The sequence below is a fragment of the Rhinolophus sinicus genome, chromosome 1, assembly GCF_057876585.1.
Source record: "Rhinolophus sinicus isolate RSI-liver-muscle chromosome 1, RSI-T2T, whole genome shotgun sequence".
Taxonomy (NCBI): Eukaryota; Metazoa; Chordata; class Mammalia; order Chiroptera; family Rhinolophidae; genus Rhinolophus; species Rhinolophus sinicus.
Window position 1 is genome coordinate 144,439,856 of NC_142501.1, and position 25,234 is coordinate 144,465,089.

The window sequence follows — 25,234 nt, forward strand, 5'->3', positions numbered from 1 at the left end:
TGTGTATTCAATTTTAGTTCTCACAAACCCTATGAGTAGGCACTCTTATTTCCCTCATTTCTGTAGAAGAGTTCAATAATTTGACCCAAATCAAACGGCCAATAAGAGGTAAGTGCCTGGATAGAGTTTCTATTTTTCCAGCCAGGAGCTGTTGGCTATTGTGAGAATGTGGGTAAGAGCCGATGCTGTCCTGGGCCAAGGTCTAAGGGTTGGAGGGAAGAGGACGGGTTTGGGAGGTGACCAGGCTACCCCCTTAACAAGACTTTGTGATTAAGGGGGTAGGAGAGAGAGGGAAGAGCTGAAGATGCCCTTTAGGAGTTTGGATCTGTCAGTCACGGTGAGAGGTGAGAGGTGATAGATACCATTTGAGGAGAGGAGTGGGACTTGGGGTTTGTTGAATTTGCGGTTGACCATGGCATCTTGAGAGACGTTCAGGTAGGAGGTATCCTAGGTCAGGTTCCCTAGAAGCAGAGCTTGCGGCAGAGGTTCTCTGGAAAGGGGTTCATTAAGGGAGAAAGAGACCTGTCGGAGTGGAGGAGGACCAGGGTGGGGAGGAGAAATGAGGAAAGAAAGGATGTGGGTGAGGTGAAGCTGAGGTACAGTCTGATCCCAAGGGTGCTCTGGAGCTGAGCTTTTGTCCCTCCCCATGGTCAGTCACTCATTTGCTGTAAACCTGGCAGACAGTCAGCTTCCAAGTGGGTCTAAATGCGCAAGGTCGGAGCCATTATTAGCTGCATCCACTGACGGGCATGGCGGCATGAAAATAGCTCAGAAGAGAAGGCATGGCCAGAGAAGTCTGGACTAGAGGTAAAAACATGAACATGTAAACAAACAGCAGGTAGTTCAGTGCAAGAGTGGAGAGCCTGTGCAGAGCCTGTGACAGGGGCCTGAACACCCCACTGCGTACGTCGAGTTGGCTGTGTACCTCCTGTGGGTCGAGGGCACGCTGTCCACACCGCAGGCCAGGTTAGTAACACCCCCAACGGCCCATGTACTCAGTCTGCACAGATACTTCTGGCGGCCCTGCAGTGAAACAGAAGCTCGATTAGCAAATACTGCAAAGGACACTCAAGAAGTAGAGGGGTTAAGAGGAAAACCAGGAGATTGTAGTGTTGCAAGAAGAAGGAAGGCGAGGGCAACCATATTGACCTTGCTGTGAGAGCCCTGCAGTGTCTGCATGGGGCCAGTCTGCCAGTCTGGGGTTTTTCCAGGCCAGTGTTGTTAAAGCAAAGCAGGGCAGGTGCGTTCACGACACTGGTGAGAAGGTGGCTCTGAGGACAGCACAAGAGGAGGGAGAGGCTGTAGTCTCCGTGAGGTGGCCTTTATACCAAGAAAGACTTTTCCCACTCTGTATTCTCACATGACAGGCACATGTCCCAAATTAAATACGTATGTGTAGGTTTGTGTTTGTTAAGGTGGAGCTTGTTCATACTGAGTTAAGTGAGCTGTGTTTTCCCTAAACAGGCATGTATTTCCAGATAGAAACTGAAAAAGACATGAGCTTGAGGCAGGCCATCCACAGGTGATTGATTTAGTGTCATTTCTTTGTAGATATGTAACTGAACTTCATCTAACCAGATTAAAAGGGACTGAAGGAGGCGTTTACACATTTCTAGTGTCCAATTCTGATGTCAATTCTTCCGTGACGTTTAATGTTTACGTGAACAGTGAGTAAAATAAATGACTCCTTATCTTTTAATTTTTTTATTATTTTAAGTTTTGGTCCATGTTTGTAACAGCTGCAGACCTGAGCTCATTGTGTACTATGTAAATAATATTTCATGATAATTTTGACCTACAAGGTCCCGTGGTTTGGCGGTTGGAACAATGTGTACGAAAACCAATCCCTTGTCCTACATTTCACTGACCACGGGACCTTGTAAATGTTCCTCAAATTCTGTGTGCTGCCTTTGAAGTTTAAAATAATATAGTTCTTTGAGGGAAAATGCATTATTATTGATTGTCAAAATGGGGACCCAGAGGTTGAAGAGGCGCTGGCTTATGGTATTAGGTGGGAAAGAGATGCCATCAAGCCCTGACATGATTTCTTTGTCATGATGCTTACCGGCTGGGGATTTTGCCACGTGCAGGGCTTCCTCCTGGCTCTGCTCTGGGGCTTACCTGCATTTCCAAGGAAGGGTGTCAGGTGCCTGCCACACCACATCAGCCAGAGGACCCAAGGATGAGAGGCTTCCAAAGACAGAATTCCAAGGCAGTGGCCCACAGAATGGCCATCGGAATTAGCCTTTCTGGGTTTGTGGGGTGATGAGGAGACAACCTGGAATAGTCCCTAGAGAACAACTTAGTAACTATGTTAGTAACACACCCCTGAGCACTGGGTGTGTGTCGGGTGGTAGGATGGGAGCCAATTCCTTGCCCACAAGGAGCTTAACTTGCTGTATGAAGTGATGTTGCATTATCATCTCACTGATGCTGCTGCTCAATGATACGAGGGATGGGGAGCATGATCCATGTACAAATGAAGACAATCACCAGCTACTAAGTGATACTTGGGATATTTTTGATTGCTGATCTGGAGCCTTTTGACTATACCGGTGTTTTCAAAATTGTGTTTCTTGAACAAGATAAGTATTTAGATAAAAGAGGGTCACGTCTGTTCAGTTAAACACTTTCCTTAACTACAGGCCTTCTCAGGATGTGTGTTGTGCCTTCCCAGGAGGGGGCTGTGGGATGGAGGGTGTATCCCAAACTTGTTTGACCACAAAACTCTTCTTTTTCCAAGGGAATCACATTAATTAATATCTCAGTTCCTTGAGACAGTTTTGATTATACGGTATTTCATTAGCCTGCATTTCAGGTATCTCTAGATTAATTCAGGTGTTAATCAGAGGAGCTTAGTGTATTGCACAGGGGCACAATTACCTGCTTCTGAAAAATTTTAATACTCAAGTAACTTAAGAGACAGTTGCAGGTAAATCAACATCCTTGCAACCATATTATACATACTCTGTCCACATAAAACTTTATTTTGGGTGTTCTGGTGTGGTGCTTCTCAAACTATCTATGCTAAAAGACCTTTTGTTTTTTTGAAATTTGCAATTTATTCTGGACCGACATTTCTTATAAAATACAGTAACAACCAGTTACTAGAAAGTGAAGTAAAAAAGAACGGAGATACACAAACTATAAGACGGTATTTTTTTTTTTTTTTTTTTTTTTTTTAAGACTCAGCAGATATAAAGTTACTAACAAATTGTTCCATCTAAGTGCTTATTCCCAGTTTCTGGACTTACCCTCCTGTGGACTAGTGATAGCAGATCACGGAAGTGACCTACTCCACAGACCTAACTTTGAGAAGCTCAGTAGTCAGGAATTTTATAAAATTAGCACCTTTTGTATATCTTTCCTTGGCTTCAAGGCCAAGTAGGCATTAAGATTTGCCTCTTTTTCCGTTTTTCATGCTTCCATTTGCTAATATGTGGTGTGCTAGTTGGTGATGAGTCACTGACCTTAGAAAAACGTCTCTGAAGTCACCCTTACTTTTATCTGGGTGACAAAATTGCTACCATTTTACTTGCAAGGTCAATTTGCCAATCTGACAGGATCAGTATTAAGTACCTCCGCTGGTGAACTCATGCCTGTTTGAAACTAGGTAGGAAATAGCATTAACTTTCCCAAATGATCCTTTCTAGATTTTGTGTTAATCCAGGAGCCTTATCTGTATTCTGGAGCTTGGGTTGCAGACTTGCACCCAGCATTTACTGAGCTCCTAATAGATGCCACTGGGCGAACAGATGAGGGTAGTGTAGTCTCTGCCCTTTTAGGTTAAGCTCTTCAGGAAGTCTTTTTATTGATGTCAATTTTTTACAAACACTAAACTGACTAAAGGTATTTATTTCACTCACCTAACACATGGGATTTCTTGATCTCCAAATGCTTTGATAGAGGTAGCATTTTTATGTGACACTTAAAACATTTTTGCCTCTGGTGGATTATGTCCCAATTGCTCTTCACAGACATACTTAGCTAATTTCTGTGTTCATTTTTTTTTGCGGGGTGGGGGGAGGAGGAAATTGAAAAAGAATTCTAGTTAGCACTATTATGGGGCAAGAATTTCTTTTATGTTAAAACTTAAAATCAGAAGCTAAAAATAGTTTTAAAATTTAAAATTGGAGCAGTTGTGTCCATTTTGACATAACATTTTAGCTGAGCCAAATACTTATGTAGATCTGTGTGGTTCATTCTGTAAAGAAGCTTAGCCCCAAGGATGAAAGAAATTGCACTCTGCAAAAATTAAAGTTAATAAAAATCAGAATAATTGCATAGTGTTAGTGCAGAAATTCAAGAAACTTTTACTCAGTGACATTGACGCATAATTGCTTAATAGATTCACCTTTAGAAATGCTCATGAAAATCTTTGATTTTTGAATTGTTAAATGTTTGGTGGCTGAAAAATCAATTTGTTTTGAAAATTCTACATGTAAATTTGAGTAGAGAGAGAGAGAGAAAGAGAGAGAGATTGAGAGAGAGAGAATTAGTTTTAATCACTTATGTGGGAGGTTTTTTAAAAAACTGTTCTGTCTGTGTGAAAGGACAAATTGCAACATGTAAAGCTTGAAAATATTTTAATACTGTTTTTAACCTCTCTAACCAAGCCAAAATTTACAGGGGTCTGTTAAGTTGGTTCAGTGACATTAAAGGTGGTTTACAATGGCCACAGGTTGTAACATTTGCCATTTTTGAGCAAAACTTCCAGTGGAAACCGATGGGAGTTTTTATTTAAAAAAAGAAAAATCAATGATTCTTTGCATTGAACTTGACATTACTGTAATTACTCTTGCATTGCTTATCAAAGATGTATACAGAAACCATATTCTTAATTCTAAAAAAGTTTGCTACCCTTTGGTGAAAATGGCCATTTGTTTCCCTTGCAGATCAAAATTGGTAGAAATAAAGTTCTAAAAAACTTAAGAAACTATATCTTAAGTACTTATTTTTTTTTACACTTTTCCAACAAGTATTCATTGTTAGTTAAGCTACAATGCAGGATCCCAGTGTGGGATGTACCCAGGTTCCCCTTCACCTCCTTGGGAGAAAGATGGAAGACAGAGGAGACGTGGGGTGGAGCCAGTTTAGATCTTCCCAGGAAACATGCCTTCTGCCCGGCGGTCCTCCCAGGCTGACATCCAGGGCAGAGGGACTTGTACACACGCCGGTACCATTTGCACACACAGACATCACCCCCTTTAGCAGTCATTGTCTTTTCACAGCAGTGGAAGTCGAGTAGTTCTGCCAACAGTTCCTGGTCTGGTTCTGGTTGGCAAAGCAACTGTCAAAAGGGGCAGGCTGGTAATTCTTGATCTTGGTCTTGATGTCTTCTGCCATTTGCTGACTCCTAAAACACGCCCCTGAAGCAGCTCCCAGCTCAATGGGACCCTCAGCAAAGACGCTTCCGTCAGACCGGAAGCGGAATTAAGACGGTCAAACTACTTTCTTAATAGGCACTACTGTTTCCAAAATTCCTGGAGGTGTTAGAAAAGTGACATCACCAAGATTCTATAGGTAGCTTCTGATACTTGTTTAGAAACCTATGGTCTCTTTGGTTACAATAAATGTCACACAAGAAGGTTTTTACCACACCCAGGTACAGATAAATGGCCAAATGTATGTTTTAACCCTAATTTATCCACTTGACTCTTTTTCCTTTCCACTCAATATTTCTGGAATAAATTTTAGATTTTATAGTGAATCTAAACATAAATTAGTAATGTAAATATTTTATAATTTTATTTATAATTTAAAATATCCCATGTGAATCCTGAAATAATTTACATAATTTTGGTAAGAAATTATGATTGATATAATAAATCATTTGTTTTTCAAGCCTCTGGAATAATTTCAAGAAGATCTAGTAACTATTTTTCAGCTTACTTAAGGTATAATTGACAAAATTGTAAGATTGATGATTTGATATATATACTACATTGTGAAAGGATTTCCCCCCATAGAGTTAATTAACACATTCATCACCTCACATACTTACCCATTTTTGTTTAGTTTTGTTTTATTGTGTTGTCTTTTGGTGAGAACATTTAAGATGCACCCACTTAGCAAATTTTAATTATATATTACAGTGTTATCAACTATAAGTACTATGTTATACATTAGATCCTCAGACCTTACTTATCTTATAACTGAAAGTTTGTACCCCTTTTTCAACTTCTCCCTACCCACCACTTCCACCCCCAGCCCCGGTAACCACTTTTCTACTCTGTGTCTATGAGTTCAACTATTTTTTTTTAAGATTACACATATAAGTGATACCATACAACATGTGATGTGTCTTTTTTTCCGCCTGGCATATTTTACTTAGCATAATGCCCTCCAGGTTCATCCATGTTGTCACAAATGACAGGAGTTTCTACTCTTAAGGCTGAATAATATTCTGTTGTGTACACATCACATTTTCTTGATCCATTTATCCGTTGATGGACACTTACGTTATTTCCGTACCTTGACTACTGTGAATAATGCTACATTGAACATAGTAGTGAAGATACTTCTTCAAGATAATGGTTTTGTTTCCTTGGGATATATACCCAGAAGTGGGTCATATGGTAATGCTATTTTTAATTTGTTTGAGGAACCTCCATACTGTGGTTTATAGCGGCTGCACCAGTTCACATTCTCAACAACGATGCACGGGGGCTCCCTTTTTCTCCACATTCTCTCTAGCACTTGTTAGTTGATTTATAATTGACATTCTGACAGGTATGAGATGGTATCTTATTGTAGTTTTGATTTGCCAGTAACCTAAAATGATACTTCAAAACATTATCCGGTAGCATTTTCAGATCAGTATTCTGAATTTAAAATTGTTGGCAAATTATATCTAGGGCCCAGAAATAGGTCTCTTGCCAATCTTAAAGATCTGCCCTTTAATGATAAACCTACCAGTCCAGTGAGAGTGCTGTGGTACTCAGGTGGTGGTAACAGGAAGGCGGGCAGGACAGGTAAGGTACAGAGAACTAAAGGGCTCGCCTTTCGTTGTTGGGTTTACACGGAACGCACGTAATGTTATGCTACATTGGATGTTCAAATAACTGCAGCACTGTACCAAAGGAACTCTCAAAAGTCACCAGTTTCACCCTGTTTATGGCAGAGTGTTAACAGGGGGTTGAAACAATTTAAGGAAATGCTAAATAATGTATTATTTCTAAATCACTGCCTTATATAATTAACATCCTGTCTGGTATGAGCGATTATTTATAGATCATACAGTATAGCCAAATCAGTCCAAGTAATAAATCACCCAGAATGAGGCCTGTTGATGAGAAAGTTTCCCTTTGACCGCATTTGCAAAACCTGGGCTGCCTTTTATGTATTTTTGGTCATAGTTACTTCCAGTTATGGATAGCTAAACTGTCCTTCTTCTAGAGAGAAGCCACTATAAGTGCAACACCCTGCAAATAAAGCGCGTGTCCAGTCTATCGGCCAAAGGTGAAGGCAGACCTTTCTAGCTGGCCATGTAGATAGATGGCTTCAGACTGCCTGCCAGCCATCCATCTGGGCCACCCACCTGGCTGGAGGTCTCCAGGACCGTTTCCCAGGGTAAAATAATAATGGTGGGCTTGCCTTCAAGGACTGCTTAGTTTTGAGGCCTTAGGTCTGTGCCTTTCGAGATTTTCATGAAACGAGAGCAAAGTTACTAGAACTTCACCTTTTGGGAAGATGGAAATGTTTCTGTAACCTCCATTTTTTAAAGATGCAAACATTGGGGTGTCTAAACCACACTTGTGTTAGAGACTTACTGCTAACACGCTTATCTATTGAGTTTTGCTTGAGGGGCTTTGCTTTTTAGTGTGTTTTTTTTTTTCTCTCCCCTATTAGGTAGATTCTATTAGACCCACCCCTGTATTAAATTGTTGGAATTCTTAAACATTAAATAAAGTTAATGCTAAATAGAACTCCTTTCTGATTTATTTACTTGCTTTTGAGAATTTGTTGTAAGACCGCCACAGTAACTGAAATGTAATTGGTTTGTGCAAACATTCGTATACTTGTGTTTTTAAATTAAAATATTTTTTCTTGTTATAAAAATGTTATGTTAAGGATAGAAAAACGAGAAAATATAAATAAGCAAAATAAGAATCAAGCCAATTTTAATGGTACCTTTTAAGTTTATTTATATTTTATAGATTGCCATTGCTAATATATCCTTTGCTATACATTCTTCCAGACCATTTTTTAAATCTTGTGTTTTTTTTTTTTTTTTTTTTACAAAAATGAGATTCTGTTGCTTCATAACCTTCTGTTCTGATGCTGAGCAACAAATGCATTGTGAGCATCTTTCCATGTCATAAAATACTCTTCTGCAACGTCATTTTGTTATCACTGCATGGATAGTTCATGATTTCTTTAACCCATGGCTGATGCAATTTTGAGACATTGTGGAGTGTGAGGCAGGACTCTGAAATGAAGTGACTGTTTTAAAAGCAATCCATCAGACAATTATTTAAAGTTTATAATTATCTTGTTTAATCGTAAGTGAATGACCTTATCTAAGTGCCTGGAAGTCAATAAGGTTATCATCTGTCAGATCTGTCATGCTGCTATGTCTTAAACATGTGTCATGGAAGCTACACTGTACTGATTTTCAGGACAGTTCTAAATTAAGGATAATTTTCAGATCTTTTTAGTGTGGTACCTAATCTCTGTAAACATAGCTGCCTGTCTTTTTACATTAATGTTTTTATAGGTAATGCCTGCTCATTTGCAATATCTGACAGTGTCTGAACTCTGTTTTTATTTTCTCTTCCTGACTTGAAATGAGTTTTTGTTCTTAGACTGCGTGGGAGTTATGAGTGTTGTTTTTGAAGTGACACTTTAATATCTCTCCTCCTCTGTGGATGCAAGAATTGCTATAGACATTTAAATTGGGAGAAAAAGGGATATCATGGCAACCTATTTTTAGAGTAGAATTTGCTTCTCATCTATTCTGGAAAAATTCAGGAAATGTGACACTGAACTAAAGAGATGCGTTCCCTCGCACCCCCACCCCACCCCAAGTGTTGGTATTGTTTTCCCTTCATGTCTCATAAGAAAGTTTGTCTGGTGGGGTGTGTTGCTAATTTGGGGGATCTATTTCTATGCTGCCCGTCAGAGAACAAGGTAACTTGTCGAGATCACTAGGTCCATTGTTGGTGTGGTCTGGCCTTTTTTTTTCATGTTTATGGTGGAAAACAGGAGAAACAGGTGTAGGTATGTAACCATGTAAACTTCTGCTAAAATTGACACTGAATTTGGGACCTAGTTTTCTAAAAACAGCATGAGTAGTCCCTTTTACATTAGTGGAACTTGTACTCTGGAAATTGTCTTTATAGTTGAGCCACATGTGTTTTTACATCAAACTAGCCCTTTCACTTACACGTGTATACAGGGTCACCTATAATTTAGTGGAAATTTAAATAAAACTAAGAATAGATACATAATTTTTCCATGGACACTGTGTCAGTAACCCTTCTCCTCCACTTCTGAATCATGTGGCAAAATGAATTTACTACTTGTACAGAGTGGAAAGTATTTTATCACATGCCTGCACTCCTTGGCAGCCAGCAGGATTGCACTGTGATGTGTGTATACACCCGCCTCCCTGTGCCTGAGCCACACGGCCATGGTTCTGCAAATTGAGCATGGTGATTCTGGCTGAAGAATGCTCTCTCCAAGTAGTTTCATCATTTTGTTTGTTTGTTTGTTATAACTTGATCTCGGAATTGGGAGACCTTTTTGATGGCTGTTTAGAAGAGAGGTTGTCAAACTATAGTCCTTGGGTCAGATTCGGCCTGCAGCCTGTTTTTGAATGGCCCATAAGCTAAGAATCATTTTTTGGGGAGTGGTTGAAAAAAAAAAAAACTCAGAAGATTTTGTGAGACATGAAAATAAAATTCAAATTTGAGTGTCCATATTAAAATCTTATTGGAACACAGACATGCATATGTGTTCACATGTGTGTAGCTACATTTGTGGTACAATGGCTTACAAAGTCTAAAATATTTACTGTCTCACCCTTTATATTAAAAGTTTGCTTATCCCTAGTTTAGAACATCATTTCCTTAGGAGAACGATTTTTTTTTTTTTAAATGATAGACACTCTGTGAATGATAGCTAGATACAGGAGACTATAGTTGAAGTTTTGTTTTGCTTGATAAACAAACTTCTATTAAAGTGTCCATATACCAGTTTCTGGCTACCTTTAAGAATGTATAAAATAAAATATATTTTCAAAATATCTATTCTTGGGATTTTTAAAAAGTATATGTCTTTTGTAACTAAAAATTAATCTGAATTCTTTTATGCTCCTATTTTAACAGATTTAACTTCCCTTATTATAACAGTATTTTGGCAGGAATATACATTTGACTTAGACCCAAACCAGGATAGTGACAAATTGCCACAAAGCATTGCTGTATTGCCATTAAACCCCAGACCTACCATCAGAAAAACAAATTCATCCCTAAAACAACCTAAGTGTCCATTGATGGATGAATGGATAAAGAAAATGTGGTCCATGTATACAATGGAATATTACTCGGCCATAAAAAAGGATAAAATCTTAACTATTTGCAACACCATGGATGGACCTAGCAGGTATTATGCTAAGTGAAATAAGTCAGACTGAGAAAGACAAATACCATATGCTTTTGCTTACATATGGAATCTGAAAGTGAAAATTGAACTCACAGGTACAGAGAACAGACTGGTGGTTGCCAGAGGTGGGGGATGAAGGGTGGGCCAAATGGATGAAGTGGGGGACAAAAGATATACACTTCCAGATCTGAAATAAATAAGTCACAGGGATGCAATGTACAGCATAGTGACTCTAGTTAATACTGTACTGCATATTGGAAAGTGGCTAAGAGAGTAGATCTTAAAAGTTGTCATCACAGGAAAAAAGTTTTGTAACTGTGTGGTGATGGATGTTCACTAGACTTACTGTGGTGATCGTTTCACGGTATATACGAATATCGAATCATTATGCTGTACACCGGAAACTAGTATAATGTTATATGTCAATTACACCTCAATAAAAAATAAATTCATCCTTATGATTCCTCTTTGTTTAGTCTTTTATTATTTGGAGACTTAAGTCTGTTCTTAGCTGATTATAAATGTGCGTTTGTTTATAGCAGGAATTGGTTGAGGTGGTTAGGGGTGAAAGGAGCTGTACTAAAAACTGCGTCCTCCCTGCCCTGTTACTTGTATAACTGTCCTGCCCCCACCCCTACCCCCCCAGCTCTTTGTTATCTGTGTTGTGTTCTTTAAAATTCATTTTGTTCTTGCTTTCTGTGTGGACCTGATGGTGGTGAAAAAGGAATGTTTTTCAAGATCACATATCTGGGGGGTAAATCAGCAAATGGTTTGGACTTTTAATTGCCTGAGCAATACATTTTCAGTAGAATTATAAGCGCTCTGAAATCTGCCTACAAGCTAATCAGTGTTGTTGGAGACCCCAGGATGACTCCGAGCCATAATGCTTTGAAAGGAGAAAGGGACTATTTTTATCTTCTCAGGAAATATGTAACTTATACACCTCTCAGGCTTATCTAAACCTCCAACTTGGGAGGAATTAAGGAATGTTTCATTTGGTATTCTCATGATTGCGGAATAGCTAAGAAACCATAGCTCAGTTTTAACCTGAAGAATTGTGGAGGGTTATGTCTCTTTAAAAGCAAAATGTAGATTTAATGCCTCACACAGTGCTGTGAGGCACCACTTAACAAAATGCAGAGAAGCTCAGATTTTCATTTTTAGGAATCAGATGTATACGTAGCTCATTCTTTATGCATTAAACATTTTTGTAGTGCAACTCGCCATATACAGCCCAAACTGTACTCATGTAACAGCCTTTTCAGAATGAGATCTCTCATCACCAACATGAGGGACAGGGCTGGGATTAGGGTGAGCAAAGAGAGACGCTCAGGGTGTAAAATTTAAGGAGGTGCTCACTTACGGTGCCAACCCTGTATTTGCAAGACCTTGAGGGTGAGTGCCTTCTTAAATTCTGCACCCTAAGTGCTTTTCTTGTCTCACCCTAGTCTCAGCCTGGTCAGCATTCCTTGAAGGTATTTTTTTAAAAAATGCCTTGCTGGGTCAGATCCTCAGTTTGCTACATCTCTGGGGGTGGGGCCCAGGAATCTGCATTTTAACCTCTTAGCGCTTCGAATACACACAAGTTTGAGGGCTCTCTGAGCTTGGTTGGCCCAATAGGACAAAAACTGCTCCATTAACCTCACGTTGTGACTGGGATAGTAGCTGAAAAATCTGCCTAATTAACCAGCACATGGGAGCAAATAGGCCAGCCAGATCGCACCCCTTGCCAGTCCAGGCCCTTGTATAACCGCTACCAGGTGTCACGCTGGAAGGCTTGGATCATGGAGCACTTGTAACCAAAGCTAAATGTGACTGATTATGTAATTTTGAGCTGTTCCAATTTTTTTAATTAAAAAATGTTTTATAGGTTCATTATTAGCTGTATGTTCAACGTGAACAAAATTTTTTTTAAAAAAAGTTTTGACTTTCTTTGGAGAATGAAATAGATACTGTCCATAACCCTGTTACCCAGAGAGAACCATCATTACCACGTGAAGGTATCCTTTAAGCCCTGTTTTTGCTATAGAGTCGATTCCACTAAAATTTATGTGCCTTTAGGAAGAATGAGTGACAAAAGGAATGTTGGTGTGAGGCAATCTGTTTCATGAACTCAATTCTCATTTGAGTCCTGTGCAGTTATCTTTGCTGTGTATGTGTAGATCTTCCCATCACCATTATTCTCAGTATTTAAAAAAAAAATTCACGGCCAGGTTTATGTGTAGGTTTCTTATCTTATGGCCCACTATCGCAAAATAGTGCCAACCGTGCCCCAACACGGGAAAGTCACCATTGGGCTGTTCTTCCAGCTTCCTTCTTGTGATTCTAATCAAATTCCTTTGGAATCTGGGGGACTTGTTCCTTGGGGTGGGTGGGGTGAGGCGGATTTAATCATTCAACAGTTGTGTTTCCACCACAGGTTATATTCTGTTAGGGGTCAGAGGTACAACCAGTGAGGTGTGGTTCCTGCCTTGAGAAAATACAGTCAGATGGAGGAGGCGGACCAGGTCTTTGTGTGAGCGCTTCGGAAATAGGGAGGAGAGGTCAACCACCTTGGCTTGGGAGAGTTGAGGATGGCTTGGAAAAGGAGGTGACCCTTGAATTGAGTTAAGAGACTTGCCGTATGGCGCCTGCAGTTGCCAGCCAATAGCACTCTCCCAAAGTTCCACTGTTTTTTTGTGTTATGTCCTACTTTCCAGTCCGATCACACAGTTGCCCATGATAATTAAATGAAACTTGCCAGATGGATGCTTTCGCAAGATGATGGCTCGTTTTCTTGCTCTATTTGTGAAAGTTGGCATTGGATCCAAACTCTCAAGGATACCCCTACCTTGAGATTGCTTTGGAGTGTCACTCCTTTGTGTGTAGTAGCCAAATGGCCAGCCCATCAGCAGGGCCAGGTTGAGTGACAGGTGGGTGTGCCATGCATGTGGGCACTCTGATCCCTGCCAAGCCATTTTGCCTGCAAGGAGGTGAGGTGCTGAGAGGTTGTTCTACAAAGATGTCATTTTGATCAGTGTTACTTACCTTCCTTTGAGGATATAAGCTTCCTAAGCTTTTGATCTGTCAGTCTTTCCTCCTCACCCCATATAGTTTTCCCATCAGTTGCAACATAATTAATGTCAAATTCCCAATGTATCAGATTAAAACACACAATTTCACACTGTCTTAAAGAAGCAATTTTGAGATCATGGAAGAGAATATTTAGAGTGGCAAATGCAGTAAACTCAATTGGCAGCACATTGATTAACCAAGGAGGGTGGGTACTCTGAATAGAAAACAATAACTGAATCATTAACCATAATTATTACATTCATTGCTTCATTTGTGTTCATCATTCTTAGTGTATCATTCATTTCTGTGACTCAGTCTTGTGCTCCATCTCATTTAATTGTCACAACATCCCTATGACATGGGTACTATTGTTATTCCCTGTTACATGAGGAAACTTGATGGAGGGCAGAAAACTGTGGCGTGTCTGAGCCGGTGTGCAGGTCTGTCTGCACACACGTGGCTTCCCGAGTTCTGTAGTCAGGCACGACACTCCATGCTACAGGAAGGACACCGGGGGACATTACTTGTCCTTGCCATCAGATGTCTAGTTTAGCTTACTTGTTCTCAAAGGGTTCAAACCCTTCAAATCTGTTATTAATAGAACCACTGAGCATAAGTTCATCTTCCTTCCACTTTAGAGATAATCTCAAGAATTTGCTGTGCTTTCGGGTGTACTTGATTGAATATCCGTTGATTATTGTAGTTACACAGGAATGTCAAATTAGAGCATTCCTGCTGATAATGATTTTTCAGTGATTATACTCAGGTTTAGATATATGTATGAATAAAACTCTCAGGCTGGTTTTCTCTTCGAATTTGCTTTCTGTATTTTGCATTTGAAATAAAAATTTGGAGTTAAAACCCCACGTTGTATTATACTCTTACGTTTTGGCTTTTCTGTAAATAGAGTAGGTCAGCTATTTCTTTGTACCACTCCTTCACACCCCGCTCCAAACAAAAGGGAATTCCTGACAGTGAGGGGCTTCTCCTCTCCTGTAACTACTCCTAACTTCATCCATTCCAGTCCCTACAATAACTTGGGATCCTGATGTCAGGAATCCCTTCAACAGAATTTCCACCATTAAAACAGTTTGGAATCTTAGTGTCTTGATTAGAAATGGTCTTTCAGATTCCTGCTCACTGGAAGCAGAAATCTGTCCAGGTGGTCCTGCACCCCTGCTTCTGCCATCCCTGGAACAGGAGACACCCCCCCTCCCCCCATTTGCAGGGTGGACAGTTTGCACCAGGGTGGGGCAACTCTGACTGTGAAAGCCTTTCCTGGCCTGACCCTCACTTTCCCTCCCTGTACCTCCCACTCACTGGTTCACATTCTCCCCAGGAATAACATTCCCTTAGGGTCGTCTTCAGCCCTTGTAGGGATTCTAAAAGAGTCGAGTGAATCTTGGTGAGGTTTTCCAGCAGTCTCACATGTGGCCACTTCTCTTTTCCTGCAGCAAAACCAGAAATCCTGATTCGTGAGAGGCTCATGAATGGCATGCTCCAATGTGTGGCTGCAGGATTCCCAGAGCCCACAATAGATTGGTATTTTTGTCCAGGAATTGAGCAGAGGTGAGATGATTATTCTCGGGACCACTTAACATGCAGAAGGGAAGGAAAACAACTCAGTTGAATTCAAATATGTTTTCAGATTTTTTTAAAGCTTTGTTTTGATTTTTTTTTTTTCCGGCCAATCGGCTTTTTAGAGGGCATAATTGCTATATTTTTCTTGGTAGACATTAATTTTGTTTGCTGAAAAATGATTACTGAATGACTTCCCTATTTTGGTGGTTATCTTTTTGGATTTATCATGCAATTTCTAGCCCGCAGGTAGATAAAGCAATTTTCCAGGACAGAGTAATTAGATTTCCATTCTATACACAGGAGGCAATGTGTGTAGGAAACGCGGCTGTAGTTATCATGAAAAAAATTACCTCAGGAGTTAATTGCCAAGTTACCAAAAAGTAATGATGGTGCAGTTACAACATATATATGGAGTCTGTAAGCTACGTGTTTTAAAATGGTTTTGATTAGGTGCCCAGCCCCTGGCATTGTGCTTCCTCTCCCTCAGAATCCACACTTAAGCCTTAAATTGTCCTTTTATATTACCTGAAGATGAAAATGGGGTCAACATTGCTCTTTTTATCCATCAAATGGTATTTTGTGCTCAAGCTTTAAAAGCCCTGTGTAGCATCACAACGGACTCGTCAAGATAATAGTAGAAATTTTATTTTTCATTGAATAGACCTTTTTATCACAACAAGTTGGAAGAGATTACATAGGATGGTTGTTTTCAGCTGAGTTTTAGTGGAATGTTTTCTTTTGGGAATAGCAGGGAGGGAGTGAGACCCCTGGAACGTATGCCCACAGTGGAAACAGCTCCGACACTTACAGTCAACCATTTAACAAATGTTTATGGAGTGCCAACTGTATGCCAGACACTGGTCTAGTGAACAGAACACACCTGAGTCCCAGCTTTGTGAGTTTATATTTTAATGGGTGGAGATGGAGAAAAGATGAAATAAATAACTAGCATAGACAGGTATTGAGTGCTAAGGAGGAAAACAAAACAATAAGGAATAGAAAACTGCTAGCCATATGTGGGGGTGGGGGGGCAAGGATCATTTAAAATGGGGTCATCAGGGTCTGGCTCTGCATGGTCTTTGCCACCTGGAGTGCAACCTGGTGGGACAATCTGTCCTTCCTTCCATAGAACCTGAGTCACAGCGTCCTCCCTGCTCTGGTTTTGGGGGTTGCCTGTGGTCATCTTTGTTGAGACTTTAATGCTTTCCTCTTCCATGCTTTTCCTTTTCAACCCTTCAGACACCCTTTCACAATTAGTTTATCAGGTCTACTGTGTGCCAGGGTACTTAAGTAATTTCTAAGTAATAAATAACTCTCCAAGATGGGTATTACCATCCCAATTTTACAGCTGTAGGAACTGAGCCTTGGGCAGTTTAAGTAGCTTGTCACAAGTCAACGGAATAGGTGTTTGAGTCAGAAGCAAACCCATATCTCACTCGAAAACCTCATCTCCCTCTTTCTTCTCTTCCGCAATGCTCTTCCTGTTCACTATGCCACAGAAGTGCTCATTTGTCATCAGACACTCTTGGTTGTAAAATGAAATTTCCCATTATGAACCCCTAACTTAGTTTGAAAAGTTTGCTAAACCCAGGTTGTTTGAGGAATTTTCCTGGAGTAAGTCTGGACTGTTGTTCTTTTCCCCCTAGATGTTCCGTTCCTGTTGCGTCGGTGGATAGGCAGATACAAAACTCATCTGTGTCGCCATTTGGAAAACTAGTGGTTCAAAGTTCCATCGATTACAGTTCTTTCAAGTTCAATGGCACGGTTGAGTGTAGGGCTTACAATGATGTGGGCAAGAGTTCTGCCTTTTTTAACTTTGCAATTAAAGGTAACAGCAAAGGTATATTTCTTTTTAATCCAATTTAAGGGGATGTTTAGGCTCTGCTACCATATCAATCATGATTTTAAGTCCATTCCATCATTGGCCATATCATTTCTGGTAATTGCACTGTACTGTCATCAAACTCACTAAGTTTCATTCTGTACTAGTTTGTTAATAAAATGTATGCAGTAATTTTGACCGTGTACTCTATATATTTTGCATGTGTATGTGCATATATGTATGTATATGTGCATGTGTGTGTGTGTGTGTGTGTGTGTGTCTGTGTCTGTGTATTTATATATAAAATGAATTGTGTATTTCCAATTGTTTCTATTAAAAAAAGGGTAGATGGGGTGGCTGGTTAGCTCAGTGGTTGGAGTGTGGTGCTGGTAGCACTGGGGTTGCCGGTTCGATCCCTGCGTGGGACACTGTGAGCTGCGCCCTCCTTAAAATAGATAGGTAAATAAATCAGTGAGTAAGTAGAGAAGGAAAATGGGGGGGGGGGGGGCGCGGGCGGGAAGGGACTATATTACTTTATATCCAAACAAACAGAATTAGGACAATTTAAAAATTTAAATTGCATTTAAAATTTCAGTTATTTAAAATCAGTTATTTTAACACACAGCCAGACGTTATATCAGAAAGTTAACACTGCTTTTTATGAAGTCATGTTAGCGAGCTATTTCTTTAACATCTTTAAAATTTGATTCATGAGTGACTAGTTCTCCTAAGTTAAATGATCCTGTGGACACATTGATGAATTGGTATAAAGTCAGAAGACAAAGAAACTGGGCTCCTACATTCTTAAGGCTCAGTTTTTGTTTTCCTGAGTTGGCAAAGATGAGTGCTAAAAAGTGGTATATTTTCAGTTTTTGAGTAATGAGGGGAAGACTCTTACATTGTTCATCATAGATTTTTTTTTTTTTTTTTTCAGACAGGGCAATAAAAAGAGCACTTTAAAAATGTGTTTCTCGGTTGTGGAAGAAATTCATGCTCAATGTAGAAAATTTGGAAAATACAGGAAAGCATAAAGACAGAAATAGAAACCATCCATAAAAGAAACTTCTTAAAGTTGTCCAAGTCAGGAATTTGGTTGAAGTACAAAGTTCATTCAGAGGTTGCTTTTCATTGACAAACAGCATAAAATGATTCTTGTGCTATCGAAATCTCAGCTTCTCTCCCATAGGAGTCTGGTTTAAAGTTATTTTAAAAGATTCCTTTAAATAATACGAGTAAGATAATAACCAAGGCAAGGGGCTGAGATGGACATGGCTTTGAATCCTGCCGTGGGCTGTAAGATGGGCGGCGGGCGAGTTTGGGGTTAGGTGATTGTGGTTAGGCGCTGACCCTGCTGACAGGTTGTGATTCCACGTTCCTCTTTCATTTTAGAACAAATCCACGCCCACACCCTGTTCACGCCTTTGCTGATTGGTTTTGTGATTGCAGCCGGTATGATGTGCATCATCGTGATGATTCTCACTTACAAATATTTACAGGTAACCGTTTATTTGCTCTCTACCCTGAGCACCGGCTCTAATGGTTGAAATATTGATCATTAAAAGATGATATATCTTTCTCTTTCTACCTCCACCAGAAACCCATGTATGAAGTACAATGGAAGGTTGTTGAGGAGATAAATGGAAACAATTATGTTTACATAGACCCAACGCAACTTCCTTATGATCACAAGTGGGAGTTTCCCAGAAACAGGCTGAGTTTTGGTCAGTATGAAACAGGGGCTTTCCGAAGAACCTTTTCATGTACACATAGCAATGATTTTAGAGAACTCCAATAGCTTCCTTTGTTTTATTCCACCTGTAGCAATAAGTGTTTTCTGTGAAGTGTTACCCCCTTTGATAGAATCGGCATAAAGCACATTATAGGGAAACGTACCTAGACAGAAGACAGATTTGCCCTTAATTCCTTTGTTGATTTTGAAATGACACAAATGGTCCTTTGGTCCCATCACTATCACTTTGTTGTCTTTCTTTCTAAAGGGAAAACTTTGGGTGCTGGCGCCTTCGGGAAAGTTGTCGAGGCCACTGCTTACGGCCTAATTAAGTCGGATGCGGCCATGACTGTTGCTGTGAAGATGCTCAAACGTAAGTTTCTGCAACTACTGCATGTGCTCAACATCGGTTTGCCGGGTTTGTTTGTTTGTTTTTTCTAAAACAAGATGTTTTTTAATTTTAGCAAGTGCTCATTTAACGGAACGAGAAGCCCTAATGTCTGAACTCAAAGTCTTGAGTTACCTTGGTAATCATATGAATATTGTGAATCTTCTCGGAGCATGCACCGTTGGAGGTAATGCCACGACCAGCTTGCCTTTTATTATGTCAAATTATCAAGAGGGGAGATTTTGATATGATTTTGACAATGCTCGATTACAGACGGCTTGCAAGATTTTTACCCAGGTTATCGTTACCTCTTGCTAGAGTCCCCCCGACCCCCACCTCAAACTATTGTTCTTATGAGTGTATAGTTTAGTTTTATCGTCATGGGATGGGACAGCCTAGGACATACCTTGGTGATTGTCCTATATGTCACAACAACAGCATTGACTTCTGGAATCGCTCGAGAATGTCTCATCTCGTCTAGAAAACTTTATCTTGCAAGCTTTATATTTTGCTGGATCATATTTAGTCACTAAAGGGTTAATCATCACTTGTACACCACCATTCAAAATAGGCCTTTAAGCCCACCAGCTCTCAAATATACACCAAAGGAGGCAAACACTTCATGTTTGTTAAAAATAAATCTCCAATTTTGAAGTAGCAGTCGAGCCTCCCCATCGATGATTTCTGTGCTGTTTCCACAAAGCATTTTGGTCTGAAGGAACAAAGCTGTGTGAAAGGAGCTGTTAACTTGAGATCTGGAGAGCTCCACAGTCAAGTTGACAACTTTATGTAATTTCTTAAAACAGTCCCCATAAATGTCGCTTCACCACATCATGAATTGTTCATGAGAAATTTCTGCCCAAGTTAATTAGTTGCCTGTTAGCTTCGGAGCTGCAGTTGTAGGCATCTACACCACGACCATTGTTGAGTAGTAATGCTCAGAACACAGGTGACACCTTGTCATAAACACAGGTGATGTTCCATCATTTCGGGTTTTCACTCACTCTCTAGTCTTGTCTCAGCTGGTGGTTCCATGTGGTTGGTTTTCCTATTATGCCGTAGGGTGTGCCATCATTTCCACAATAACGTTCCCTAGAGGGTATGTATGTAAGCAGAAGTAAATCAAATTATTCATGTAGGAAGTTTGATAATAGTGTAACCAGCAGTCACGCCTGGCCCCTAATCACTCAAAAATTCAGGTAAAAAGGGGCTTGCTTATTTAGTTTTATCCATGTAATGCTGCTTTTTGATAAGCAATGCTAATAGATAGGATTGTATTGGTACTCAGTAGGCTTATCCTTTGAAACTGAATGTTAACAGCTGGGATCACCCTTGGGGATTTTTATGGGAGACAGGAATTGTCTCTAAATCTCACCTTTTTCTAACCTTTTCCTATATGCTTGTAGGGCCCACCCTGGTCATTACAGAATATTGTTGCTATGGTGATCTTTTGAATTTTTTGAGGAGAAAACGTGATTCATTTATTTGCTCAAAGCAGGAAGATCACGCAGAAGCAGCCCTTTATAAGAACCTTCTTCATTCAAAGGATACTTCATGGTAAGACTGATTTACATAAATAGTCAGCTGTTGACAGGCAGTTCCGGGGTCCTAAGGATTTGCAATCAAGGCTGATTCTTTCAAAAAAATGAACTGAGGTATTTTGAGGTGCAAAATCAGAATTATTAGATCATTTAAATGTGATTAACAGTTTAGAAAGTTCAAACAGTATTTTTAAAGACTCAGGTAGTGTTAAACTTAGATTTTTGGCTGAATTTTTAAATGCATCTTTGATTTTTTTTTTTCCCTTAAGCTTTTGTTCTGTTCAACGGAATGAACTCTATACCTGTGTTGTCATGGTTCTGCTCTTGCGTGCCATTCCATTTATACTGTGAAACTTGGTACTATATGCATCTTTACAGTGAGACGCTGTTTGTAGGGAAAATGCAAAAGCCTGTCAAGTGGTCACAGTAAATTCCTTTAAAACCTTTAAGAGAATGGTAGAAAGCCTTAACACAACTCTTCTTGTAGGTTTCTCACCATCTACCTCTGAATTATTTCTATACACCTTACCCTTTAAAAAACTCATTATGCTATAAAAAGGCACAATTACTGCAGCACCATTTAAGGAAATTCTGCACCTTATTTTCTTCTCCGTCATCGTTGGTATCATTCAGGATTGAAATGATGTGTAAAGAGTTTCAAGTTCCTTTGAGGAGAATTAGTATAGTTTGCAACCAGAGTAGGATTTTTCTCTGCCATGGCCTTGCTTGTTGTTTCCAAATGCTGTTAAGATCTACCACTAAAGAAGAGTTCCTAGATTCACCCAGCCCAACAGAAATCATGTTCCTCATGCCCAGCCCCTTATACTTGATATTTCTGCAGGTGTGTGGTGAGGTTTTCCTCTTCTTTTTATTCACTACATCCCCTACATTTTGAGATGGCAAGACTTCTCTTCACTCCAGGCCTTCAAGGAAACCTCAGTAAATATTGCTGATGGGCAGTTCCCTCTTAAAGCCCTTGTCTGTACCTCTGGCTAAAGTTTTAATCCCCAGGGGAAGCTTTTAAAATTTTTCTTAATCCTGTAAACTTGAGTAGTGTCAAGCGGTGGTAAAACACAGGACTAACCATCGTTCGTTAGTTTCTCCAGAGCGTATGTTCTTTATATGAATAAATGAGCCACTTTGCTTTTGGCCCCACATATATTTTTTAACTTTCTGAAATAATGGTCTAAATTGTTCATTCTTGTGTGGTGTTCTTTGTGCTTTGGGATCCCATATGGGATTGGAACCATCCACACACTCTGAAGGAGATTGTTGTCATGGTGTTTCTATGCTAATCAGAAGCAGGAAGTACTAGAAATCTTGAAGACTCTCCAGCCAAATGTTGCAGATTCAAGAGGTCCAGATGGTTCAGAAAATCATCCAAATTATTGGTGTTTATCTGAACCAAACTTGTTTTTTTTTTTTTAAACCTTCTTCCATCAGTCGCTATATATTAACGATCTCTGTCTTCTCCCCCCTGACACATTTTAGAAGCTCTCGTTCTTTGTCCCTTTCATCTTGTCTCTTAGGGATAATTTAGAGAGTTTGAAGTAGTGTGGGATAATACCTTTTGGCTGTTTCCCATTGTACTTCTGGTGTCAAGAAATGGGAAATTTTTAACCTGAGTTCTGTCTATGGGAACACAAAAAAGGCCATCTAATTCCTAGGGATTGGACCCTGATATTGAATGTTAGAAACTCAGCTCTTACTGAATAAGATTTTCTTCATTCAAACTTGGCAGTACTTTCTTCGAATAAAATCAGCCTATTTAAAAAAGGGACGGGAAGATAGAGCCTACCCCATGGATACTCACCCAATTCCCATTTTAGTCAATCGTGATTTGATCGATGTTTCCTCTCTCCCAACAGTGACAGTACTAATGAGTACATGGACATGAAACCCGGAGTTTCTTATGTTGTACCAACTAAGGCAGACAAAAGGAGATCTGCGAGAATAGGTGGGTACCTCTCAAGTAATGAAACCAACTTTATTTACAGAGGATTTCTCATACCACTATGGAATATGACACCATTCCTGGTAGTGACGGGTTGTCCTTTACAAAAGGGTCCAGTGGCAATGCCGGTAGTGGTTAATGGCAGTTATGAGTTGCAAGAGGGTACTTGGGGTTACAGCATGTGTAATTGTTGCTGAGCTTCTTCCTGCATCTATGAAAACATATGCATATCAAATATGTATTTTGCCTGTCAAACTATATCCATTACATATTTTGCATATCAAAAAAGAGGAGATTTTTGTATTAATCCGCCATCATTCTCCCTTAAAGATTTTGTAATCTAGTCCAGGATTGAGATTCTTAGCTTGGTGATTCAACACCTGCCTGTTGCCAATGTTCATTTGGGGAAGTCCTTTGCCTGCAAGTTTACATCAGTTCATTACTAGCCTTTGGTGTTATTGTTGTCACGGTCGTTTATTTTCCTCACTTTAAGGGTTTAATTGCTAAGAAAATCTTTCTCCTCCTCATAGGCTCATACATAGAAAGGGATGTGACTCCTGCCATCATGGAAGATGACGAGTTGGCCCTAGACCTGGAAGACTTGTTGAGCTTTTCTTACCAGGTGGCAAAGGGCATGGCCTTCCTCGCCTCGAAGAATGTAAGTGGGAGTGAGTCTCAGAAGAGTCTTTTTTTCCCCCTTCTGAATGGAGCAATGTAGAACCATAGATACAATGCAGAATGTCATTTTGAAGTGTGGTAACCAAAAGCAGAGGAAATATAGTTTCTTCATGTTCCAACTGCTGTCTCTTTGGAATTTCTATTCTCATTTATAAGCTTTAAAATGCAAGTCTCTCTATGAATTTTTTCTATGAATTTTTTTATATGGAATGAATTCATTTAAACCTTTGGCTTTCAGGATATATAGGAACTGCTCTTAGAAAATAGATAATTTATCAGCCAAAGGAGAGGGTGGCTCATATAGTTTCAGTGCTTGGTGAAACATATATTTGGGTTTTATTGAAGTTAGACTACGAATAATTGTATGTATGGTTTATGAAGTGTTGGGGGAATAGAGGTTCAGAAAGAATAATAAACATTTGGGAAAAGGGTAGGGATGGGAATAGAATGATGGAGCCAAAACAAGGAGCATGGTCTCGGGAAGAGTGAGAGGAATTCCCTGGGAAATGGGACAAACAGAATAGGGATAAGGTCACAGATCCAACCCATAAGTGTCATTGGTGACATTTCCAAACAATTACCACACTAAGAGAGGATACAGAATGGCTGAAATATAGGGGCCTCTTCCCTTTGTTCTTGGAGATGCCAAATTGAAGTTGCAAAGACATTTTAGAAACTCTATAAAAGGACATTCACAGAGAAGCATGCAAAATGAGTTTTTGCTGTAAAAAAAAACACACGATACGACTATTTTTAATGTATTTTCCTATGAATGAAAGCAGTCCTAAGAATTAAAAAAAAGCGTTTGTTCGAGTTGGTTTTGAAAGTGATTATAGTAATTATGGTCCTAACGATGTGAAACACAAATTTTGAGCATCATTCAAGGCATAATTTCGATATTTATTTTTGGTGCACCAAATAGTTTGAATGTAAAGCAAAAGTATTGGGTTTGTGTAACATAAGCAGCACTCTAGTATTAAACATAGTTTCCCCCCTTTAAAAGTTTAAAATAAATTTAAATTGCCTTATTTTCTCCCCCTCTCTCATAATAGTGTATTCACAGAGACTTGGCAGCCAGAAATATCCTCCTTACTCATGGTCGAATCACAAAGATTTGTGATTTTGGTCTAGCCAGAGACATCAAGAATGATTCTAATTATGTGGTCAAAGGAAACGTGAGTACGCACTCTCTACTTGATGGTCCAGTGAAGGATTTTATTTTCAAGTTTTTATAAGAATTGTTTTTAATGATTTTCATAATGCAAACCCTACCTTTGAGATATCATGCATTTCAGCAGTCAAATTAAGTGTACTTCAGCAAAATTTATGTGGTATGCTGAACATTACTACAACTAACATTCCGATAATAGAATTCCTAATTCTAATTGTGTAATTACGGGGCATGTGAAAGGAACAGAAATAGCCTTGATTTTCATTATAGCTTGAGAATAGCAATGAACTCGATTTTGCTCCAGTGAAACAAATGTGGACCTGAAGGTCACAGCAGGAGACTTTTATTTTGAGATTGATATGCCACGTGAAAAAGATTAAAATCTAAGATAGTGTTCACAATTAGGTATATAGAACACTGGATCTTATAATCAATAGAGAGCTTATTAAATAGGTTCATAAGTAATAGTTGGTTTACAGAACTGTGATTTTATTTCAAAGTGCTTTATTTCATTGCCAATTTTCACTGTGTCGTCAGAACAAACCCTTGACATTAGAATGCAGTGTCTTCACATTTTAAGAGTTGGAGAAACTAAGTCTCAGTGTATTTCAGTGATGTTTGTCTCAGATGACATAGGTCAGTAGAGGCTGAAACCAGAGTCCATGATTTCCAGAGCAGTGTCCCATTAATATGGGAAGCCATATAGTC

General features: G+C 39.5%; 1 protein-coding gene and 1 pseudogene across 5 annotated transcripts in view; one reads left to right on the plus strand and one right to left on the minus strand.

Moving 5' to 3' along the window:
• KIT (KIT proto-oncogene, receptor tyrosine kinase) overlaps positions 1-25,234 on the plus strand; it is a 78,638-nt gene that overhangs the window by 47,831 nt on the left and 5,573 nt on the right. For 2 of the 5 annotated variants that reach the window (XM_019740179.3, XM_019740180.3), the window contains exons 7-17: positions 1,552-1,667; positions 15,117-15,231; positions 16,890-17,083; positions 18,455-18,561; positions 18,660-18,786; positions 19,063-19,167; positions 19,259-19,369; positions 20,589-20,739; positions 22,592-22,680; positions 23,208-23,335; positions 24,408-24,530. In XM_019740179.3, coding sequence (XP_019595738.2) covers positions 1,552-1,667; positions 15,117-15,231; positions 16,890-17,083; positions 18,455-18,561; positions 18,660-18,786; positions 19,063-19,167; positions 19,259-19,369; positions 20,589-20,739; positions 22,592-22,680; positions 23,208-23,335; positions 24,408-24,530 — 1,366 coding nt within the window. The remainder of the gene's footprint in view (positions 1-1,551; positions 1,668-15,116; positions 15,232-16,889; positions 17,084-18,454; positions 18,562-18,659; positions 18,787-19,062; positions 19,168-19,258; positions 19,370-20,588; positions 20,740-22,591; positions 22,681-23,207; positions 23,336-24,407; positions 24,531-25,234) is intronic. The other 3 variants (XM_019740181.3, XM_019740182.3, XM_019740183.3) reach the window with 2 other exon arrangements.
• LOC109451670 (cytochrome c oxidase subunit 6B1 pseudogene) lies at positions 4,952-5,473 on the minus strand (annotated as a pseudogene).